Source organism: Chenopodium quinoa, unplaced genomic scaffold (genome assembly GCF_001683475.1).
Source record: "Chenopodium quinoa cultivar QQ74 unplaced genomic scaffold, ASM168347v1, whole genome shotgun sequence".
NCBI lineage: Eukaryota > Viridiplantae > Streptophyta > Magnoliopsida > Caryophyllales > Amaranthaceae > Chenopodium > Chenopodium quinoa.
This window is the reverse complement of record NW_018742329.1, coordinates 5,911,650-5,935,715: the sequence shown is the minus strand read 5'-3', so window position 1 is coordinate 5,935,715 and position 24,066 is coordinate 5,911,650. Positions and strand designations below refer to the sequence as shown.

Here is a 24,066-nt window from a genome sequence, read left to right as displayed (position 1 = left end):
GTGTTATATAAGAGCAGAAGAAGAAAGAAAAAATAAACAAACAAACATACATACTCAGACTATTATTAAACTGTTACGTACGTACGTGTTGATACATGGAGCAATAGGCAAACATTTGCATGGGCAAGCATTAATTGTTTTATCAAAGTAAGAGCAAAACATAATTAAAAGGAAAAATATGCAAACAAACATACTCAGACTAGTATTAAAGTGTTACGTACTTGTTAATACATGGAGCAATAGGCAAACATTTGCGTGGCAACATATATACGGACGCTAGCGTTTGAGTAGCTTTTAGATGGATGATTTTAGGGTGTGTTCTATTCACCTGATTTTTACTTATCTGAACTTATCAACCCTTATCTGAACTTATCTGAACTTATTACACCTTATTAACACTTATTTTCACTTATTTGACCTTATTAAACCTTATTAACACTTATAAGACTTTATTAGACATTATTTGTCATTCTTGAAACATATTGTGTAACATATTGGTAATATGAGTATATATATAACAATATATTAAAATAAAAGCAATAAAATATGAAAATATTAGCATTTTGATAATTTCAAATATTAAAAAAAATAAACACTGAAACAAGCAAAAGTGTATATTGCAATAACACCAAATAAAATTTCAATCTTCTAGTGCTTCATCATCATCATTCTCATCATCTCCTTCTTCTGTATCATCCTCTACGACACCTCCAACCGACTTCCATATATCTTTTGTTATTTTATCCTGAATACGGTTCATAGCTTTTTTCCTTTGCATATCATACAAATTATAATCTGCTCTAGTCTCCATTTCTTCAACCTCTTGAAATATTGGTATCCCTAATTCGTATAGACGGATAAAATTGTGAAGCGTAAATGTTGCAACAATGATAGACAATTGAAATGCTTCATCCATCGGTGGCATCATCTTTAAGATTTTCCATTTTTTCTTTAATACGCCGAAACATCTTTCAATTGTTGAACGTAAAGAGGAATGTCGATAATTATAATGCTCTAAGTTTCCAATAGGTGGACCCCTTTCTTCAAAATCTGGCAAATGATACTTCAAGTCTTTGCCCATATGCGGGCTTAGATATCCAAGAGTATTTGGATATGCTGAGTCAACTAAAAAGTATTTTCCTATTCATTCAAAAGAAAATATTAGTATACACTAGGTAGCATATTTATCTAAGTAACAACAAATTTAAACTTTAAATAGTACCTGAAGGTGGATGGGGGGAATTTCTTGGTTACATCACCTAAACAATGTGTCCAAAATGTCGTGTCATAAGGCCACATTAAGAAAAGTAAATAACATGTTAACGAACACGCAGTCATGACATTCCATGTTTTGTTTCCTTTACGTCCTCTATATGGCTTACCACCAACATCATCAACAACTGCTTCTATATGGGTACCATCTAAAGCTTCGACACAATTCTAAGAATGATTTTTTAAAAAATAATATTAGAATGAAATATGTAGCATGTTAGGATAAACATTTTTACTAACTAAATACATTAGAATTGTTACCTTGAAAAATGGCCAATATAATGAATTGTTTTTAATTTCTGGTGGTGATTCATTGAAACTCTGATATGGTCGAATAATATCACAAGATAATGAAACCAAAGCTTTCAACACTGCTCTGAAGTAGATAGAAATGGTTGATATCGAATGTTGAAATCTCTCCGCAGCATCACGATATGAATCAGCTTTAGCCATCATGAATAGACATATGCCGACTTGCTCTTCCACGTGTATAAATCGACCATCAGATAATATTTCTTTCCCTCTTAATACATCAACAAGCTTTATGAAGATATCTTTATCAACCCATAGTTGCTCTTTGCACAAATTAGGATGTCCAGTCAATAACCTATGTATCCACTCACTTCCAGGTTCACCCCCTACTATACATGTAGAGGCATTCGTTCTATTTGAGTAAGTAATCTCTTCAACTCGTGCAAGGAAATATACATCATACAATTTTGGTGCAATGTTTCGTCCATTCTACAAATCAAAATAAACTTAATTTCTCAAAAAAAAAAAAAAAAAAAAAAAACAACAACAAATATGTAATTAATAATATGTGACTCTTCTTACTTGTCATTGAAACATAATAAAATAAAGTTTCACATATCACAATAAAAACACATTAGTTACCAAAATTTAACTTATTCCATATTGGAAAAATGAAACTTACACACCCAAACTTTAAAATAACAAGTGCTAAGCATCTTAGACGACTTATGATAGTTTAATAATCATCATCCAAGTTATCATCGAAGCTAGGCCTATAGCAATCATCTGGGAATGAGATTTTTGTCTTCAAATACAAGATTCTAAACTCATTATACGGAAGAGACAAAAACAAATCACTTTCATCTGGATCATGTAAGTACTCCAACACTTGAAGAATGAAAGACTTTCCGTAATTGCTAACTGTCGGCATTCCTTCCAATATTGAAATCATTTTTTCATATTTTGATGTAGATGGTCTAGGTTGTATCTTAGAGGAACCAAATTGCATGTTTCTTCTTAAATAATCCATGCAAGTTTCAATGTCATACTTCACACTCTTTCTAGAGGTAGCACCGCAATATGAACTCTTACGTTTGCTACAAGATATGCTCTTGGGAGGGGACCTGCTTTCGTAAGCTGACCTTTCAGTATCTTCCATATCATCATCTTTGGTTCTAAGTTCTTCATAGGAAATTTTGTGAAAAACTACCTATTATACTCCAGAATTTGCGAGAAACTACCTATTAAAAAAAATGTTGTAATTGACTACCTAATTTTCAAAAAATGTTGTAATTTACTACCTTACGCCGGATTATGAAGGAGTTTGACCAAAGTTCTCCGGTGTTGACTTGGTCACGTGACCATCACGTGACACTTAATGACCCTTTTCTTTCACCAAGTGTCACGTTACCAAGTCAACACCGGAGAATTTTGGTCAAACTCCTTCATATTCCGGCATAAAGGTAGTAAATTACAACATTTTTAAAAAAATAGGTAGTCAATTACAACATTTTTTTTAATAGGTAGTTTCTCGCAAATTCTGGATTATAATAGGTAGTTTTTCACATAATTTCCTTCTTCATGAGAATCCCCAGCTCCTTCCTTAGAATCATCTTGAACAAGAATCATGGGTTGTTTGGTTAGTATGGTCGGTCCTCCAACGGCGGGAGACCAAGATTTGTTACTTGATGTATACGTCCCAACAAATATATCATACAACTTATCCTCAAACATCAAGGGTTTCTTTAGAAAGCTTGAAGAGTTCTTATGTTTCTATAAGGCAATACAATAGAAAAAAAAATTATTGATATTATTCCAAGTAATAATAACAAAAATATAAGTACAAAAAGCAAAATTCATAACCTAAATACCTTTATAAATGCCTTCCACTTCTCATATTTTGGATCAATCACAGGGCAACCCGTTTCCTCATTCCAACCAATTTCAGTCCAACTTTTAAGTTCGTTCCAAGCTTTAAATTTTCCTCTAATGTCACTATAAAAGTTTTCCAATTGTTTCTTTTCGAACTCTTTTCCTTTTTGTGCATTCAAACGTAATACAATTGTGTCCCAATTATACTTGCCACCTCTTGACTTTTTGTTTTCTTTTATTAAATCCAAAAATATCTCAATATCCTCATTGTTCCATGATGTCCTTTCCTTAGAAGCCATTGTAGTTTTGCTAATAAATAAAATTTTCAAAGCATTATTAACTATATGAAGTCAATAAGATACTAATATGGGTGATGTTGGGACTTACAAATATAGGTGCTAAGATAAAAAATGCACAAAACAACAAACACTCTAAAGCTATAGTTTAAAAACCAAGGTACACGTACAACTCAATTCCAAAATTCGTATAAGTTAGCAAATCATGTCCTTGTATATGAAATAAAAAATTGTCAACATAATGTAAGATAGTATAACATATTTCAAACTTAATAGCTAATATAGACTTACGTATGTAGCTTGGTTGTTGATCAAGTATACTTTTTATTGAAACTACCTCCGCAAAACCTGAAAAATATAGTATGAAAATAGTGTATTAGTATCAAAATAATGAAGTTATCTACAATACTCATAAACAAGCTCTCATACCTTCTTGGTGTTTTGTGAAGATACACCTAATTAGTTGTTGAATAAGAAAAAGCATGTGCGTGCATATATATATATATATATATATATATATATATATATATATATATATATATATATATATATATATATATATATATATATATATATATTAGTAATGGTAACTAAACGCATGCATGAAGAAACTAAAACCACTATTTTATAGCTTAAAAATAGTGTGTACTTGACTTTTAACAACATGCAATTAATCACTATTCTATAGCTTAGGAATAGTAAAAACTTAACTGTTAACAACACTACTATTTTATAGTTTAGAAATAGTAATAAATTAACTTGATTAGTGTGTAAAAAGTAATTTTATTTTACATGATATGTTGATATTATTATTAATAAATTGGTTGCAATGATATTATACAGGTACTACGATGGGCTCGGTGCAACCAACAATTATGAAGGCTATGATACAAGAACTTGGAAATGAACGAATTGCTGAATTTTACATGAAGCAAATAATGGCAGCAAAAGAACAACTTGGGTTGGAAGAACAATTTAATCCAACAAAATGTGGGAGACCAGGATCGGCTTGTCGCACTACAGCAGATTGTTGCAAAATCCTTAAATGTGTCACAATATCGGGAGTTGTGGGGAAGATGTGCCGCTAAGATTGCGGTGTCTATGCTGCATGCAACAGCTACGGTAATCGAAATATAAATAAGTAAAGATCGATCGGAGTTACGTTGTCGTCGATGCTTAGAACGTGTTTGTAGCTTTTTAAGTGTAGCTTGTTTTAAATTTTTAGAAGGGAGTGATGAAGTCATGTTAGGACTAATAATGGTGAGTTTGTTATGAGCTAGGTCTCATAATTTATGCTCATCTTCGTACTCCATCCTAACACAGCTCGTACTTGTATTATTGTGTAATGTTACTTCTGTTTTATCGAACGCTTAGCTTAGATTTAGATTAAGGTACTTTTATTTACTTAATCATTTCTATCAATGATTTACCTCTTTTAATTAATTGTAAAGTATAACATTATTGCTCTAGAGATGTCAAATCAAGTATTCAAGTTAGGTTTTTAGGCCAGGTCATGTCAGGTTTCTGGTTAAATTCAAGTCGGATCATGTCGGTTTTTTCTGACTTACAAGCCGGGTTCAAGTCAGGATTCGGTCGAATTCGATTCGGACAAATTCATGCATACCTTAGACAATTGAAAAAGCACGAGCACAAAGTGAATGAGTAATGAGACTTACGAGAGTATGAGACTAATGACTAAGAGGAATCGGCCCAAATCTTTGGCTCAAAATGGGTTAAGTTTTTCACAAAGCCCAGCCCATCCCATCCTATCCCATCCCAATCCGGCCCATGATTAGGTCTAGAGTGGATCAAAATCAGCATATACGTAGAACATGCGAATGAATGGGACAAATAAACATAACAGCACATCCACCGAATCACAAAATTCAAAATAAAAAAAAAAGACTTGACCATCAAATTAAAAAATAACAAACCCAAATATTTAATTTTCCACTTGCTAATCAGAAGAAATTCCCCAATTTCTTCATAACAATCCTCAAAATCCCACTAACACTCGTACAAATTCCTACAATTTTCAGGAAAAAAAAAAAGTCAAATTTGTAGAGAAAGAAATGGCGACCCAAACAGAAGTGTATTCGGTGTGGGGACTTCCATCAGAAGATGTGAAGCAGAGGGTGAAAAATGTGATGAACACCCTCCGATCAGAATTCAACGGTCCTGATTTTGATCCTCATGTTACTATTGTGGGGGCCATCACACTGAATCCAGAAGATGCAGTTGATAAATTTAAATTAGCGTGTAAAGGGTTGAAGGCGTATACTGCTCATGGTAGGGGCGTCTCCACTGGAACTTTCTTTTATCAGTGTGTTTACCTTCTCCTTGACACCACCCCTCAGGTACGTCCTTGTTTAATCGTAATATTTTGACTTTTATGCTAGTTATCATATTACATGTCTTTTGTGATTAGAAAAACAACTTAAGTTGTATTTCACATTCAAATTTTTGCCTAAAAATGTTAATAAAAAAGTTGTAAACCGTGATTTTTATATACGTATTTTAATTGAAGAAAACGGAGGAACCAAGGAAGTAGTGGTTAGAAATACGAGTATTTCAGTTGATTGAAGAGTTTGGTAGATAATCTGTTATTTTGGATATTGTTGCTTTATTGTTTATGATTCAGGTGACATTTTTTTAATTTGGTGAAGATGATTTAGGTGACTTTAAAAAATTGAAAATGTAATTTATTCAATTGAAAGTTGATTGATTGGTTTATGTCATATATGTATGGAACTTTTCTTGAGAATGGTCATTTTCGAGGCAATCATTTTCTTGAGTATGATCATTTTCAAGGCAATCAATTGAGTTGGTCTTTTACTCCATAATATGATTAATATCTGACTTAGAATGTTTATTGATTTAATTTACAGGTAGTTGAAACTAGTGATCATTGCTGTGGACATTTTGGTTATAATCGCACCGCACGTAAGTTGAATTGGATACTGCTTCCTATTAATTTTAATTAAATTGATGGATATGGTTAAGTGTTAGATGAGATAAATGTATATTCTCTATGGTATATTGGTATTACTTCATACAGCAATAGTTTTAATGCGCAAAATATCTGTATCTTAACTTAATTTGTTAAGTTGGCTAATTAATCTTAAGAAGATGAATATAAACTTTTACTTAAACTATTGTTTTTAATGTCCTGAAACCCCTTCCTAATAAAAAGTTCAAAACAGGAAGAAAATCAGAGTTCAGAAGTTACAGAACAATGCTGTTCAGATACTTCTATACTCTGCAATCTATTGACATATATTAACTTTCTGGTTATTTGATCATTTATCCTTGTTAATTCATAATTTGTGCAAATTATGAATTCTAGGCAATTTTGAGTTACTGTCATTACGAAATACATTATTGATTGCTGTAGCTTTTTATACATTCAAAAGCTCACTTTGGACAATGTGGCATTTGTATTACATTACTCTAAATAAATCTGTTTTTTGTTTTTTTAATTAAAGTTTGCGCTCCCTCTGCAACCTTTAATCTATTTTTTTTTTTTAAAATTAAATTTAAAGTTTGTGCTCCCTTAAACAGAAGTATCTTTGAAAAAGTTGGATGATTGACACTTTTATTCCTGCACTTGGATCAGTCTGTTTGATATTATCATATTACTGATATGATGACAGTTTACTGAAGAATTACTAGCCTGATTATTCTACTGAACTAAGTTCGCTCTTCTCTGATGATCATATCTAAATGTAATTGTGTAGCTTACATGCCACACATGAGCCTTCTTTATGCGGATTTAACTGATGAAGAGAAGAAGATAGCTCAAGAGAGAGCTAATGCATTGGACGACACCCTTGGCAACTTGAGCTTCAAAATAAACCGTCTGGCACTGTACAAAACCGATACTGAAGATAAGACACTCAAATCCTGGGAAAAGGTGATGGAATATGATCTTGATGAAGAAGTTTAGCTGCTTGTGCATGCTTGTTGAAAAAGCTGTTCAGCGCGCTGGTTGCTCTTGCTGTTAGAACTTAGAAGAATCTCTACGGGTAGTTTGATCGTATATGGAAACCCAACGAGTTGTGAAAGTTTATTTAGTTCTACTTTTACAGTCTGGTTTTGTGTTGTCTTTGGTTTAAGTAGGTTGTTGGCTGACTGACTTACTTGTAAGAGTTGTAACAATAAGTTTGATCCAAATTCATTACAACTGAGATATGCAAACGCTAGCATATCTCGGCCCTCTTATCGCAGAAAGTCCAGGCTTCTTGTTTTTTTCTTTAAATCATGGAGATATGTGTGTCAGATTGACTAGGCCAAGCTCATGGTTTAAGGCCTAAGTTTTACAAATAATGAAATCATACCAAGGGTCATATATGTATTAATAAAACTCGGATATATTGATAACTTGTTGGCAGGTGGAGGTATTCTTCCTCTTCGAAAGGTATGGCGTTTCCTTCAGCCTCAATTCTGCATCTTCCGAAAGGTTTAGGAGGATTGGGTCTTCGTAGCTCAGCTTTGGTTAAACAGGCTTTGCTTGCCCGTCGACGTTGGCGCCTCTTCCAAAACCCCCAGCTACTTCTTTCTAGAGTCCTTCGGGCCAAGTACCCTTTCTTCACTTGCTTGGACCAGTTGATTTTACTAGGACGTCTTGGGTATGCAGGAGCCTGATGGAAGGGCAGGCTGTTTTGGGAAAGGGTCTAGCTTGGAAAGTTGGTTCGGGTTCGTTCTCAAGTTAGAACCCTCGTGGATGACTGGGTTCCTTTAGACTGTCAGTTTCTGAGTTGGAAGTTCAGACTCATGTTTCTTCTCTCATTATTCCGCGTTCTGGCACGTAGGACACTTCTAAGGTTCATATATCAGCTCTTTGATAATCAGTCGACTAACAGACCGCATCGAGCTATGGATGATTTTGTTTATTGGAAATTTTCTAGGGACGATCGCTTCTCCACCAAATCAGCCTACACTTTTTTGGTTCGACAATCTGTTGTATTGATAGTCTGTGCTCCAGTCCCGGATCAATGGTGGAAATCCTTCTGGGGTCTTCCCCTCCTCCCCCGTTTTAAGGTGTTTTATTAAAAGCTAATTCATGATGCTCTTCCTTTATTAGCTACTTTAGTTTCCAAGGGACTTCCAGTGGATCCGGTTTGCCCTTTTTGTCGTATGCATATGGAGACGACATCCATCTGCTCAGAGATTGTCCATCTATTAGCTCCCTCTAGGATTCGATTCTCCTTGCTTTGAATGGTACCTTCCCGGGGTCTACCACATTTGTCGACTGGGTAGTGTCTGTGGTTTCGTACTTTAAGGATTCCCAAGATCTGGTTAGTCTTACATCCTTCATCTATCCTTTGGACCATCTGGATTATTCGAAATGGTTACGTTTTTAGGCTGGCGGTTTGGTCTTCCTCCTTATTTTACCATCTTTCTCAGGAATGGACAACTAGCGCTGTTTAGGCTCAAGAGTTTTATCATCATCTTACTTCCTTGGCTAACCATTCTCTCAACCAAGAGTTGGTTCCTTTGTGTTTGCAGGGGGAGTCTATGGATCACTTGGACTATTGTTTAGTTGTTGACGGCGCCTGGCTCTGTCATAACAATCGGGCAGGCGCTTGCTGAATTGTCCAGGAGGTTGCTTCGGAAAGGGTCCTTGGTGGTGGGGCGCGCGCCAGTCGAGTTACCAATCCTCTTTCGGCAGAGTTGCAGGCCTGCTTGTGGGGCCTTTGGTCGGCATTACATCGAGATCTTCTTCGTATCCTCATTTACACATATTGTGCTCCGCTGGTTTCCTTGTTCCTCTGTTCTGGATAATCTGACATTTCCTGTTTCTGGTTATTGCGAGAATCCAAGATCTTCTCCCTCAGTTTTCGGCCTGTCAGCTTTGTAAGGACGTAAGGTGCCTCGCAGTGGGTAGCCCCTGCACATTGGTTGGCTGTCAGTGCTCGTGATCGGCGCCTCCTTGGTTGGTCCTTTTAATTTTAATTTAGCTTTGGTTGTTATTTGTTTGTATTGTTAGTATTCTTTGTCAAAAAAAAAAAAAAAAAAAAAAATCCAACTCATATTATGTAATCATCTTCTACCATTATAAAGTGAAAATAGTGGAAAAAACATTTGCATATCTTAAAAATCATGAGCGAAAAAAAAATATACTAGTGTATGGAAAAGAACATACTAGTGTTTGAAAAAGAACAAATCAGTGTTTGATAAAAGAACATGTTTGTGTTTGACAAAGATATGATATTACAAATAACATAAGTTCTTTACAAAGAGAATATGATAATACATTAAAGAACATGTTATTTTTCATAGTTACTCACGTGGTTGAATGTGTTTGAAAAAGAACTATGTTTGGCAAATATAGAGGTAATCATTGGGTGGGTCAGGCCGAGGTAAACAGTATCAGTCCACTTCTCAGGCTGGACAGGATCGGGCCAATTTTCAGGCCGGAATTTCTGTGCCCAAACCCGCCCAAAATGGTCTGGTCGTGCAGGCCTTTTGCGTTAGGCCAAAAAAAAATCATCTAAAAGGCATTCCCAAACCCACCAAAAAAAAAAAATGATTTGGGGCCGAAAAATTTTACTTGGTTCGGGTCAGGTCAGGCTAGCGGGTCGGGCTAACTTTTGTCACCTTTAGACAAAGAACTTAAAGTCTTTATAAAAAGTACATGATAATACATTAAAGAACATGTTCTTTTTCATAGTTACTTAGTCGTGGTTGAATTTAACATTTTTTTATGTACATACATTAAAGAACATAATAATCAAACTCAAATAACATAATATTATGCTCGCGTTCTTTATAAATGTGTATGATGTTTTTTTTCGCCCATATTCTTTTAAATATACCTAATATTCCTTACAAATGCACCATACGCCCAGCCACACATTAATTATAAAGCAAGCTAGGGTCAACGTATCTAATGATAATTTAACGTTTTCAACTCGGATCAACCTAAGTTATCAAACTAGGCTCTTAATGAGTGAGGGGCGGAGGAGGATGAGGAATCCCCAACCCCCAAGTAATATGGTGAATTGGGAAAACATTGAGAGTGTAAATAAATAATTACACATAAAAATTTTGAAATATATCGAAAGAACAGTCATAATTTTTTCTTCAAAAAAAAAGGAAAGAATAGTTATAATTTTAAAATACGGATGTTTCACCAAATGCCCTTGAGTTATTTTTTTTATTCACCATATACCCATGAAAATTTGCAAATTCACCATATACCCTTGAGCTTAACAAAAATGTCACCAAACGCCCTTAATGACTAACGGTTGTTAAGTCCGTTTGTCATTAGGGTTAATTATGCCACGTGGAAGCATGTTATTGGTTATTATTTAAATTAATAAATTAAATCTTATAGAAATAGCTTAAAAAATTTTTTTTTAAAAAAAAAAAAAAAACAAACACCACCTCTAACCACCACCGACGAGCCACCTTAGCCCATCCATCTCCCCAAAACCGACACAGCGACACCCAGCCAGCTTCACCGCCACCGTCACCTCCTCACCGCGCCGGCGACGCCTTACCTTTATCCTTGCGCTAGTGCCCGCTCGTTACCCAAAGCACCATACCCCCCTTCTCGTTGAACCACAAAAACCCCTTTCCACCTTAGCGGAACATCAAACAACCACCCAAAAACCTGTTTTTCGGCAGCCCAAGTCTCATCCCCGACGATGTCGCCGCCTACCTTAGCCGAAAACCACCAACCCAAAACCGTTAAACCCCAAAATCAAAATCCATATAAATCAAAATCTAGGGTTTCAATTCTAGGATTTTTTATTTTGGGGTTTCGTTGAGGTGGTTCAGGGGATATATGGAGGTGGAAGCGGAAGTGACGGTTTGGGTACACTGGCCCGGTGATGGGAATTTGGGTGCCAACAGTGGGGAGAGGAGGCGGCGGCTTTAGATTTGGGGAATCGGTGGTTCAAGGGTTTCGACTAGTGGGGTGTCGGATTGGTGGTGGCGGTGGTGCCGGCACGGGGGTTCAGGCGAAATCCGCGCCGACATGTACATGGTGGCGGGCAGGGACTGGGTTGGTGGTTGGTGGTTGGTGGGTTTTTTATTTTTTTTATTTGTTTTATTTTTGATAATTAATTAAATATTTATTTTAAAATTAAAATAATATAAATAGCAGCCAATGATAAGCTGCCACGTGGAAAATTAAACCAAAATGACTAACAGAGTTAACGTCCGTGAATCATTTGGGTATTTTGTAACAATTTTCATAAACTTAGGGGCATATGGTGAATTTGGAAAATTTCATGGGTATATGGTGAATAAAAAAATAACTCAAGGGCCTTTGGTGAAATTTCCATTAAAAATATGGAGCAGCAATTCAACTAGATAGTCTATTAATTCATCAAATTTATTTTTTATCATAATATGGTTTATTCATAAGAGTAATTTCATTTTGTCTACTACTGTATAAGGTAAAATATTAACTAATTAACTCAAATTCATTATAGTACAAGGTAAAATATCAACTAAAAAAAAAAAATAAAAAAAAAAAATCAGTAGGATGTATCTAGGCTCTTTCTTTTCCTTTTAAGTACATAGAACCTTCTAAAAGGTCAGTTTCTAGATTTTCATTAAGAAGATTAGAGAACCTTCTTGATTTAGGTTGAAGGATAGGATGAATGCCTATAAATAAAACATTCTCCTGACCTGTACATTTAACTAACACCTTTAAACACTTGTATATTTTGAATAAACATTGTCGGCATTGTTATTAAAATTCTAATTTAAATCTTAAATCTTATAATTTTACAATTTATGTATGTCATACTATTCGATTTATGATTAACGGTTTAATTCAATTTTACATATTTCTCTTTACTAACGAAATCCTTACAAATTTAAAGTATGCCTATATAGTATTTATAAATATATATGGTCAATTTTACATACTCCAATATCATAACTGCTACACTAGGATGAATGTCCCTGATGACTGACACTAATACTCCTCATAACTGCTACACTAGGATGAATGCCCTTGATGACTAACACTAATACTCCAGTACTATTATTAAAACTATTACTCCAATACTATTAACACGATTACTCCAGCACTCCACTAATGCATCAAGCTTGTGGTGCAGCAAACGGAACAACAAGCTTTTCCGAGGCTATAAGCGCACTCTCCAATGCTACAAGTTTAAGCTCCAATGCTGCATGTGCACGCTCAAATGATTCAAGAAAGACGCTGGTGTGCATCAACAGCTTTGGTGGTGTGCATCCTGGTATAAATTAGCAGTTTGTGATAGTAAAACAAGAGTGGGAAAACCCATTTCTGAAAAATAAAATTTGGATAAATATTGTTAATGGAATTGAAGTATAAACATCAACACAAATTTCAATCAAGAATTAATTTATTCGAAAATAATTAGATTCATGAAATTATCATCTGCATGAGGACCAGTGAATTCTGCTTGATAACCGGTGAATCCTGTTTTTGAGGACCAACAAGTTCTTCCATATTTCCATGACTGCGAGTACCCCCACTAATGTGGCGAGTGCACCCTCATATGCTGCAAATGCTAACTTTAATGCTTTAAGCACACTATCCCATGTTTTTGATGTGGATCAGCAGATTCCTGGTGTAGATCGTGGTGTAGATCAGCAGCTAGAACAAGTGTGGGAGGTTGAGGTCCAACGGCTAGCTGGTGTGGATTAGCAACACGAGGTTGTAGATCAGCATCATTTTCAAGTAACCAAGTTGTGATCTCATTAGAAAAATATTCGGTAATGAACACTGTGTCTAGGAGGAGTACGTCCCCCACATTTGAAAAATATTAACGATTAATTAAAAGAACAGAATTGTCACAACAACATCAACATAAATTATAAACAAGAACTTACTTTCATGTCTAGGAAAAATAGGTGAAGCATGAGCATCTGTTAAACCAAAATATGAAATTCAATAAATAATTTAACAGCAATTATCTCAAACTAATCAGAAAATTCAACAATCCCAAATGACCCTGAGAATTTGTGATGTACGTGAAAAACAACACATCAAAAGATTAACCCATACACTCAAATTTCAAAAATACCAAATTTTCACCAAGTAAATGAAATGTAAATAAAGTTAAGCATCAAAATCAAATATTGAAGATTGAAAGAGCATCGATTTTTGCCTTTTTGGTGGGATGTTGTCAAGTAAAGCACAATACTCCAGCTGTTAGCTAAGTACGTACACTACTACTAGTACTACTTATAAGGCAATATATTAGAATAATGTACTACTCTCGTATTCTGTATCATTTCATATTTTTTTTTCTTTGAAAGTTTTTTTTTTTGCTCCAATTAGGATTTACACTTTAGCTTTTATTATATATTTGTTGATTTATGTATGATAATAACACTACAACTCAATAATTATAAATATAAAATTAAAAAAAAAACCTTAATTATTAATTGTCACAAAAAAGACTAGTCAATTAAATTTGTATAAAACATTTTGCCCGTCAAATTAAGTATGCTATAAAATATTGTGTCGGTAAAAAACATGTCAACAAAATAGGGACATATGGGGTATATAAGTACATTGCACGGATTATATACCCCGTGCGATGTCTCGGGTTCCTCCCTAATTAATATATATATATATCCCTCGATTTGAAAGTAAGTCTTTGGATCCTTGACTTTTAGGAATTTTCTTTTTAAGACTATTGCCTATTTGAAATTTTAATTTTGGTGGCAATGGCCGGTTTGTTAATTGAATTTTAAAATAAATTTTTTTATATTATGCCAAATTTTAAAACACATCATTGATACAAACATTGCTATGTAAGAGGTGTATATCCCTTTTGAATTGGGATATTTTGACGTAGGATATATATTATAGAAATATAGAATATATATATGAGATTGAAAATGTTTATATGTTATTCAAATTTTCTATTCATGGATTAATAATCACTTTTTTTTTTTTTTTGAGGCAAGGATTAATAATCAACTTGACATTTGATAGTCATACTTGTAAAATAATACTTTAGTACTACCAAACATAAAGTTGTGGTTAATAATTATTAAAGTATATCATAAATGAATTTAATTTAACTTGAAATACTCTTTAACATAGATAGTATAATATAAAAATAATCTAATATATATAAATAAAGTAGGCATTTTTCGAGAGCATTCGGTGCGCCATGTAAGAAAAAGTATTATTTTGACCAATGAAATTTTATATTAATAATTTATTTTAGAATAAAAAAATTCACTCGCCATCTAAGAAAAAGTGACGAATAAGATTTAAGAATTTTGCCATCTAGGTATGATCATAGTGGGGTTCAAGTTTGGGGTAATGCTTGAAATATTCCCTACAGTTTTTGGCGACTCCACTGCGGATGATTTCTATTTTAATTCCTGAAATTTATTTTGGCAATGATTTAGAATGAGTGGATGAGACTCGAAAAGTTCTAAGTATTTCATGTGCGTAATTTTGATTAACATTATTGTCATATGCATAAAAAATATCTCATTGGAAAGACCATCCGTAATGAGTTAAAAATGTAGGATTTTTACACGTAGGAAATTTGAGGAATATCTTTCACAACTAGGATCGAAATAATGTTGCGCGAAACTGGAAAATTTTATCGAGCACAAAAAGTTGCTGAGGCATGTAGGAACTAGCATCAGAAAACAGAGTGTAGCGCTGATGATTTGATCTGGCGCCAGGCGACAGCTTCTGTCGCCAAGCACCAAAGCCAAATCGCGGTGCTGGCCTCTGTTCGCTGATGCCAAGTTCTTCCAATACCGAGCCAGAAATATGCGTTCTAATTTTGACCAGTTTTTAGCATTGTTTGCTCGATCCTACTTCCTGATTGAGTTTTTCTCACTTTTCTGAAACCCATATGTGTTCTACATATGGACATAACCCTATGGGAATTCATGTTCCATCTACCTGATTGAATGCTCTGTGCAATAAAGGGTACATCTGAGAATGTTGAATTCACCAAACAATGGAAGCGAGTTTTTTTAACTCGCGGTGTCCCATCCACTCGCGCCAACGAACCCTTCGAGGTTAGGCTTCCGCGCGGTGCATCAGGACAATTAACCATGGACCCTCTTTGACTAACCCATATCTCGAACTTTAGAGAACTAGAGCCACGATTAGGTTGCAAACTCATTGCATCATATTGTGCCTACTTGACTAATTGTGCATTATTTGTTGTGCATACTCTATGTGTTTTTCCTAACCGTTTGTTTGACTTATGTTAAGATTAAATAAACTGCTTAATGGCTAAAAAGACTTTGCCTAATTAATTAATTAATTAATTAGTTAGAGTAATTAAAGTCTAATAATTTAATCAAAATTGACCCAGTACGACTTTAGGCATACCCTGTAGAGTAATTATACCGAAAGCAGTCTCAGATCAACGTTCTCGCAATGGCGCCGAGATTTGGACTGCAGCACCACTCTGTGGAGTGTAGCGCCTGGCAACAGATCTTTCGTCTGGCGCTACACTGCAAAGTGCGGTGCCATTCTTGTCATTTTGGCGACAGTTCGGTATGTTGCTCGAGTCATCACTTTGTGTCTAATTGAACAGTTTGCTAATCAACTCGATTATTTTTATTAATAATAATACCTCGTTAAATCCTTGATTGAGTCTAGTCACATAGTCTAGCCACATGGTCTTACACAAGAGTCTTAACATGTCACTTGCACTCGCAATATACAACACACACCTTACACATGTCACCATGACAATGTCATAGGTTCATGCATGAGTCGGTTTTTTTATTTCTATCATTTGAGCTGGGGGTATAGTCTATTCCTAATTTCTTCATATCTCTTCATCTACATCATCTTTCTTCACATCACAACCTTCATTCTTCCTACCTTCTTCCATCTTTGCATGTTGAATAGAGTTTGAATCAAATAATTAACAGTCGATATCCCTAATTTTCCTTTCCACAGTACTTGGTCAAGGAGAGAAGGGCGATTAATCAAGGACAATACCTTTTTTCAAGTCTTACTTTTTGATAAACCGATTCGTCAAAAGAGGAAAGCTAAGAAGATAATGGCAAGTCAAGAAGAAGTCAATGAACTTTGGAATCAGTTGACTAATGTAACTGAGGAATTGAAGGCTCTAACCCTCAAAGTCAATGACCTTGTGAAGTAACAAATGGACCTTATGCAAGAAAGGTTGAGCAAGCTATCTAGTGATTACAAGTTTCAGGGCATTAGTTCACGAGGGGTCTCGGTGGACAAGGAGCTTCTTCCACATAAGCTCAATGCCAACGAAATCCCAAAATTCAAGGCAACAGATAACCCTTACTTTCATCTAAGATCCTTTGAAACTATAATGAACATTAAGGGGATTGATAAAAAAATTCTTTCATTCCTTGTTTTCTTTATCTCTTAAAACCGTTTTTCAACAATGGTTCTTTTCCCTTGACAAAGAGAAAACCTCTGCCTGGGAGTCGATAACAAACGCTTTCATAGAAAAATATAAGTGTAACATTTAAGACGAAACAGACCACAGACAACTTGAGATGTTAAAACAAAAAGAAAATGAAGGGTTCACTTTTTTCTTCAACAAATGGAGGGAAACTTTTGCTAATATGGTTAAGGTTCCTACCGAAAAAGATTCTGTAAGGATGTTCATCAAAAACCTTCAAGAAAAATATGAAAAGCACTTAAAATATCAACACAACTTGAATACTTTCAAGACTATATATAATATAGGCATTGACATTAAAGATGACCTCCTGAAAGATAATAGTGCGAGAGGAAAGAAGAACGACCATCCTTCTTCTTCCTCTCCCATTAATGAAGTACATGCTACGAACGCCTCTAAATCACGAATCCAAAGGTCGAAAAGAGTGTTCACTCCACTTGGTATGAGTTATGAAACAGCTTTCGAAAAGCTACACCACAAAGGACTAGTCATGCCCATAGGACCTATCAAAGATCCAGTTCTAGAAGCCAGGCCACCTAAGTGGGATCCTAATCAACATTGCAAATATCACCAAGGAAAGGGTCACGACATTGAGGAGTGTTGGAAACTCAAAGAAGCTATTCAAGATCTGATTTATGATAATAAAACTTCTGAGGTTCTAGCCATTGCAGAAGATCAAACATCCTTCGATCCTTCACTCCTTATCACACCTGTAGGTGAGCCCATGATCAAGAGAGCTTATATAACCTCTCTAGATGAATTATCCATGATTGAGGAGGATGAAAGTATTTTCATAGATAATACCAGGGAAAACTTGTCAAGTCTAAAAGAAGACGTCCGAAAACTGCAAGATGTCATTGCCATGCTCTTGAATATGGTAGAAGGATTAGCAAATCGGTTGTAGACACCCATTTTTGTCTCCCCAAAACCAAACCCGATGATGAGTACCTTTCACGTCGAATCATAATCGAATGAAGTGAAAGTGTGGAAAGTCTAGTGTTGCGGATAGTTTTAATTTCTTTTCTCTTCTCTCTGTTTTTGAAAACCTATTTTAAGAAAACATCCAATCCAGTTTGGTTGTTCCATGATATGGGTCCATTAATAGTGTATTTGAATGCGGCTTGAAAAGAACTTTCCAACGATATATTATAAGCCCAATTCCGATAAATATTGAGGAAATAATGGCCAAATTACTAAACTGGGCCCGGTTTGAGCTTTATATGCGGCCCAATGATCTAGAGGAGGGCCTAATATGGATTTATCATTCCTAATGCAATTAGGAATGGTTTTAGTCTTATAGATTCTTCAAGAGGGTTCTTTTCATTCCTAATTCAATTAGCATTGATAAATTGACTTTTGTTGACTTTCTGGAATTTTAATCAGAATAAAATAGTGTTTTTGAGGAAAATACGATTTTATCCTCCTGTAGGTTAAATTTTATCTAATTTTAGGAAATGCATAAAAAAACTGGTTAGCGCCTAACGCCAGCATTAGCGCCTAGTGCTAAGCTTGGCGCCTGGCGCTAGCGTTAGCGTCTGGCGCTAACTTCGTTTTTTCACGTCAGAACTTTGGTTCGATTTTCTATCTTTTTGGCTGATTTTCTCTATAAATAGCCTCCTAAAAACTCCGTTTTCAATTGCCAATAAGCATCTACAATCTACAATCATCAATTCTCTAATTCTCTTCTCTCTCGAAGCTAAAGCTTATTCTTTCTTTCTTTTCTAAACCACCCTTTTGCATACAAAATTCCGCATTCACAAGAACAAGAAACACCTAGCCAAATTCGAAGTTGCCTTCGCCCTAGACGTGAAAGGTTTGATTTCTGAGGGTTTGGTCCCAAATCTCTCTTTCAATTATTTAATTTAATTATTGTTTATATTTTCCTTAAAGTTACTAACGCGTGTATTTTGTTATTAGAAATAGATACGAGGCGTCCAAGTAAGTGCTTTAATGGTTTTATTGATATTTTGATATAGAAATCATGTCTAGATTGTTGTTATGATTCCTAGTGTCATGTTAGGGCGTTTTGATCTTCCTAGTATCATGTTTAGGGTAACAACTATAATTTCTAATATCAAATATGACAATTGTGTTTCCTGTGATGCTTCCTATTTTCTTTTCTAATATCATGTTAGGGTTAAATCTTTGAATTTTATTGCTTAGTGACAATCTAAGAATAATGCTTGAAATATTCCCTACAGTTTTTGGCGACTCCACTGGGGAGGATTTCTATTTTAATTCCTGAAATTTATTTCGGCAATGATTTAGAATCAGTGGATGAGACTCGAAAAGTACTAAGTATTTTATGTGCGTAATTTTGATTAACATTATTGTCATATACATAAAAAAGATCTCATTGGAAAGACCATCCGTAATGAGTTAAAACATAGGATTTTTACAAGTAGGAAATTTGAGGAATATCTTTCACAACTAGAATCGAAATAATGCTGCGCGAAACTGGAAAATTTTATCGAGCACGGAAATCTGCTGAGGCATGTAGGAACTAGCGCTAAAGCCAAATTGTGGCGCCGGCCTCTGTTTGCTGGCGCCAAGTTCTTCCAATACCGAGCCAGAAGTATGCGTTCTAATTTTGACCAGTTTTTAGCATTATTTGCTCGATCCTACTTCCTGATTGAGTTTTTCTCACTTTTCTGAAACCCATATGTGTTCTACATATGGACATAACCCTCTGGGAATTCATGCTCCATATACCTGATTGAACGCTCTATGCAACAAAGGGTACATCCGAGAATGTTGAATTCACCAAACCATGGAAGCGAGTTTTTCTAAATTCACGGTGTCCCATCCACTCGCGCCAACCCTTCACGGTTAGGCTTCCACGTGGTGCATCCGGACAATTAACCATGGACCCTCTTTGACGAACCCATATCCCGGACTTTAGAGAACTAGAGCCATGGTTAGGTTACAAACTCATTGCATCATATCATGCCTACTTGACTAATTGTGCATTATTGGTTGTGCATACTCTATGTGTTTTTCCTAACCGTTTGTTTGACTTGTGTTAAAACTAAATAAACTGATTAATGACTAAAGGAATTTTTTTAATTAATTAATCAATTAATTTGAGCTAATAAATATGTCTAAAATTGAGTCATAGTCTCTTTAAATCAACCCGAATTTTTATTCCCATATACTGCACAAACGTCATTTTGTTTTGGTCATAGACAGAGTTCTAGGAAGAACTACGAGTCGTAAAACCAATGGATCTGTAGCCCCGAGTTTTATCTTTAATTTGGCATTGGTTTCATCCCAATCAGAGTCACTGATCAAACGTTATGACTAAAATACCACAGCCTGTCCAGTTTAATGCGTATACGTGAGGTCTCAACTTAGTCTTTGCTTGAGTGTAGTCACATAGTCTAGCCACATGGTCATGACACGAGTCTTAACATGTCACCTACACTCACTAGTCTTATCACACACTTTGAGTATATATCACCATGATCCATGTTTTAGGTTTATGCATGATTCAGTTTTTTCCGTCATTTGAGTTGGGGGTACATTCTATTCCTAATTTTCCACATCTCTCCATATACATGCTTTCTCCATATCACCACCCTCATTGTACTACCTTCTTCTATCCATTGCATGTTGAATAGAGTTTGAGTCAAATAATTAACAGTCGATATCCCTAATTTCCCTTTCCACAGTACTTGGTCAAGGAGAGAAGGGCGATTAATCAAGGACAACACCTTTTTCAAGTCTTACTTTTTGATAAACCTATTTGTCAAAAGAGGAAAGCTAAAAAGATAATGGCAACTCAAGAAGAATTCAACGAGCTTAGGAATTAGTTGACTAGCGTGACTGACGCGTTGAAGGCTTTAACCCTCAAAATCAATGACCCTGTGAAGCAACAACAAATGGAGCTCATGCAAGAAAGCTTGAGCAAGCTATCTAGTGACTACAAATTTCAAGGCATCAGTTGCAAGGGGTCTCGCTGGACAAGGAACTTCTTCCGCATAAGTTCAATACCACTGACATCCCTAAATTCAAGGCAATAGATAATCCTTATCTTCACTTAAGAGCTTTTGAAACTATAATGAACATTAAGGGAATTGATAAGAAAGTCTTTCATTCCTTATTTTCTTTATCACTTGAAACTGTTTGTCAACAATGGTTCTTTTCTCTTGACAAAGAGAAAATCTCTACCTGGGAATCGATAGTAAACGCTTTCATTGATTGATACAAGTGTAACATTCAAGTCGAAACCGATTATAGACAACTTGAAATGCTAAGACAAAAAGAGAATGAAGGCTTTACTTCTTTCTTCAATAAGTGGAGGGAAACTTCCGCTAAGATGATTGAGGTGCCCTCCGAAAAAGAATATGTGAGGATGTATATCAAGAATCTCCAAGAGAAATATTCGAAGCATTTAAAATATCAACATAATTTGAATGCTTTCAAAGCCGTTTATGACATCGGAATTGAAATCGAAGATGAACTCGCAAAACAAAAAGCTACTAACAATAGTAACCACAGTGGCTGGAAAGGATAGATGAACGACAATCCTTCTTCTTCCGAAAACGCCCACTCTAGTAACAATGTTAGTACCTTTGACCATAATGGTGTCTTAGCCATGGAAAATCAAGGATCTAAAAGGAAACCCAGGAGAGAGTTCACACCCATTGGAATGACCTACGATGCTGCTTTCGATCGTCTCTATGATCGAGGGTTAATCAAACCTATTGGCCCTACCGAAAATCCAACGCCAGAAAATCGATCTTAGAGATGGAATCCTAACTCTTATTGCAAGTACCATCGAGAACGCGGTCATACTACTGATGAATGCTACAGGTTTCAAAATCTCATTCAAGATCTCATAGAAGCAAATAAGATCCCATTGCCTCTAGCTAACGAGAAAACTGGGTGATGATGAAGCAAACGACACAAGACAGAGGCGAGCTTCAATGACGAGATTTCATGACCTCTTTTTTCTATTTCTTTTTTTATTTACCCTTTCCCCAAATAAGTCTAGCACAGGCACCTTTTCTTTTCCCTTAAATTAATTTTGTAGAATCTTTCTGTTTTCCTTTTAATAAAATGAGTATTTATTTACTTTCATATGATTATTTCATTACATTTCATTAAAAAAAAATCCATGTCAAACTAAGCACAAGGTATACCAATGATTTAAGGCACCCCTTGTAGCCACATCATATTACCTTTCACCCTTCAAATATGCAATCCTTTCCTCATAAACCACTTTGAGCCTCGTCTAACGATAGACCTTTCATTTTTCAACCTACATCTACCTAACTTTGGGATGGGATGGTGCGCAACTTATGCAATTTTCAATTTCATAAAAAGCTTGAGTGATTTCAAAAAATAAATAAGATAAGCAAAAAATAAATAAAAAGTGTAAAAAAGGGCAAGTGTTCCAATGCCATTGATATGAACATGTCTTTGATACGAACACGTCTCAGATTGCGTCTCTTATCGAGTGCTCAGTACCGTGCCTGAGAAACATGAATGCCAAGTGAGTGATAGACCGCATGATCGGGATTGCCTACACTTATAAAAATAAAATAAATGGTAAAGCAAAAAAAAAGAGCTAAAAAAGAGTGATAAACCTCAAGCATGAAAATACAAATATTCAAAAACAAAGTTTCACACCTTGGGGGCTTATCTAGGGTCTTGAGCCTTTTATCCCCTTCTTCTTCAACCTTTAGCCTAACCACGTTACAACCCTTAAGAAGACCTTTTTGAGGTATACACACAATTGTGCGAGGTTCGGCTAGAGCTACGTTCGGCCTGATTCCTAACGGATACGTAGGCAACCTCACATTGAGGTGCAGCCGTAATTAAAATGCATTCACATTCACATTCACATTCACACAACATGATCATATCAAAGGATCTCCTATGCTCATCCCTATCTACTTAGATCTAGACTTGGGGGCTTGATCCCTACATCATTAGCTTACCTAGCCTAAGAGTCACCATTATTTGATCTTCTAAAAATAATATTTTCTCCACACACTTAGCCTTTGCGGCCTAACTTTAGTGTCACTTTCACACACTGCACAGATACATGACTAAATATACTTCCCGTAGGAACCCTTTGTCATGAAATCTTAATACAATGTAGAAGCATGCCTTGTCATATCAACATCAATCATCATTGCATCACAAAGTACAAAGTGTTTAGCCTCCGTGCCTAAGTTACCCAAATACTTTCATCATTGAGTCAATAATTGAGATAGCCTAGGAAGAATTAATCCTTGCACCTTGAGAGATAGTATCAAACAACATTTGACTAAGCTCATTCAACATGCATTTGAAAACTTCGATTCCTTTTTCGCGTCTTTCTTTTTCGGGAGAAAGTCCGTACCCTCCACAAAAATGACGGGAAATTTTTTCTTTTTTGCACTTTCGAGTCGCACGATCACAATACAATGCACACACGGGTCGTGAGTCACACATGTCATTTCACTTTGAGTCGGGTCAACCTCGAGTCAATCACAGCGAGGCAAGTTTATACCTTGAGTCGTGTCAAGTCAATGAGTCAAGCGACATTAAACCTTAGGTCAACCCTAACATAATTAAAGAGATTATCAAAGTCCTATAGTCAAAGGTAAATACAGGTGCATCCCAGCGGCAGCAAGAGCAGGATATGGAAGACCCTACTCCAGCGCCAGACGACAACATCTAGCGACTGGAAACAAATTTCAGCGCCTGGCGCTAGATCCCAGCGTCTGGCGACATAGCCAAATCGCAGCGGCAGAGGAAATTGTAGCGGCGAAAAAATGCTCAACCACTCAAGACGGTTATTTCAACCTCTTTTAGCAATTTCGGGTTCCTTGGTACGCCAGTTAGCCCCTATAAGAAATTTGACATGATTAAGTAGTCGGCTAGATTACAATCGCAATAAGTGATCGACCTGACAAAAGATTGTCTCACTTAGCTTAAAGCGCCTAAACATTGGCTCATCGCAAGACACCGACGTACTGGTTCATAAACAA

The 24,066-nt window shown here is 35.6% G+C and overlaps 1 protein-coding gene across 1 annotated transcript; it reads left to right on the top strand.

Moving 5' to 3' along the window:
- Positions 1-5,348: 5,348 nt before the first annotated feature.
- Positions 5,349-9,709, top strand: LOC110690913 (cyclic phosphodiesterase-like). The gene is made up of 3 exons (XM_021867822.1): positions 5,349-6,049; positions 6,581-6,635; positions 7,430-9,709. The coding sequence occupies exons 1-3, from the start codon at positions 5,765-5,767 to the stop codon at positions 7,636-7,638; spliced, it is 549 nt and encodes a 182-aa protein (XP_021723514.1). The 5' UTR covers positions 5,349-5,764; the 3' UTR covers positions 7,639-9,709.
- Positions 9,710-24,066: the final 14,357 nt, after the last annotated feature.

Bases quoted from the DNA above. Each gene is read 5' to 3' on its own strand.
- LOC110690913 (XM_021867822.1), top strand. From the start codon at position 5,765: ATGGCGACCCAAACAGAAGTGTATTCGGTGTGGGGACTTCCATCAGAA. The intron at 6,050-6,580 runs GTACGTCCTTGT...TTTAATTTACAG, and splicing joins TCCTTGACACCACCCCTCAG to GTAGTTGAAACTAGTGATCA. The intron at 6,636-7,429 runs GTAAGTTGAATT...GTAATTGTGTAG, and splicing joins TGGTTATAATCGCACCGCAC to CTTACATGCCACACATGAGC.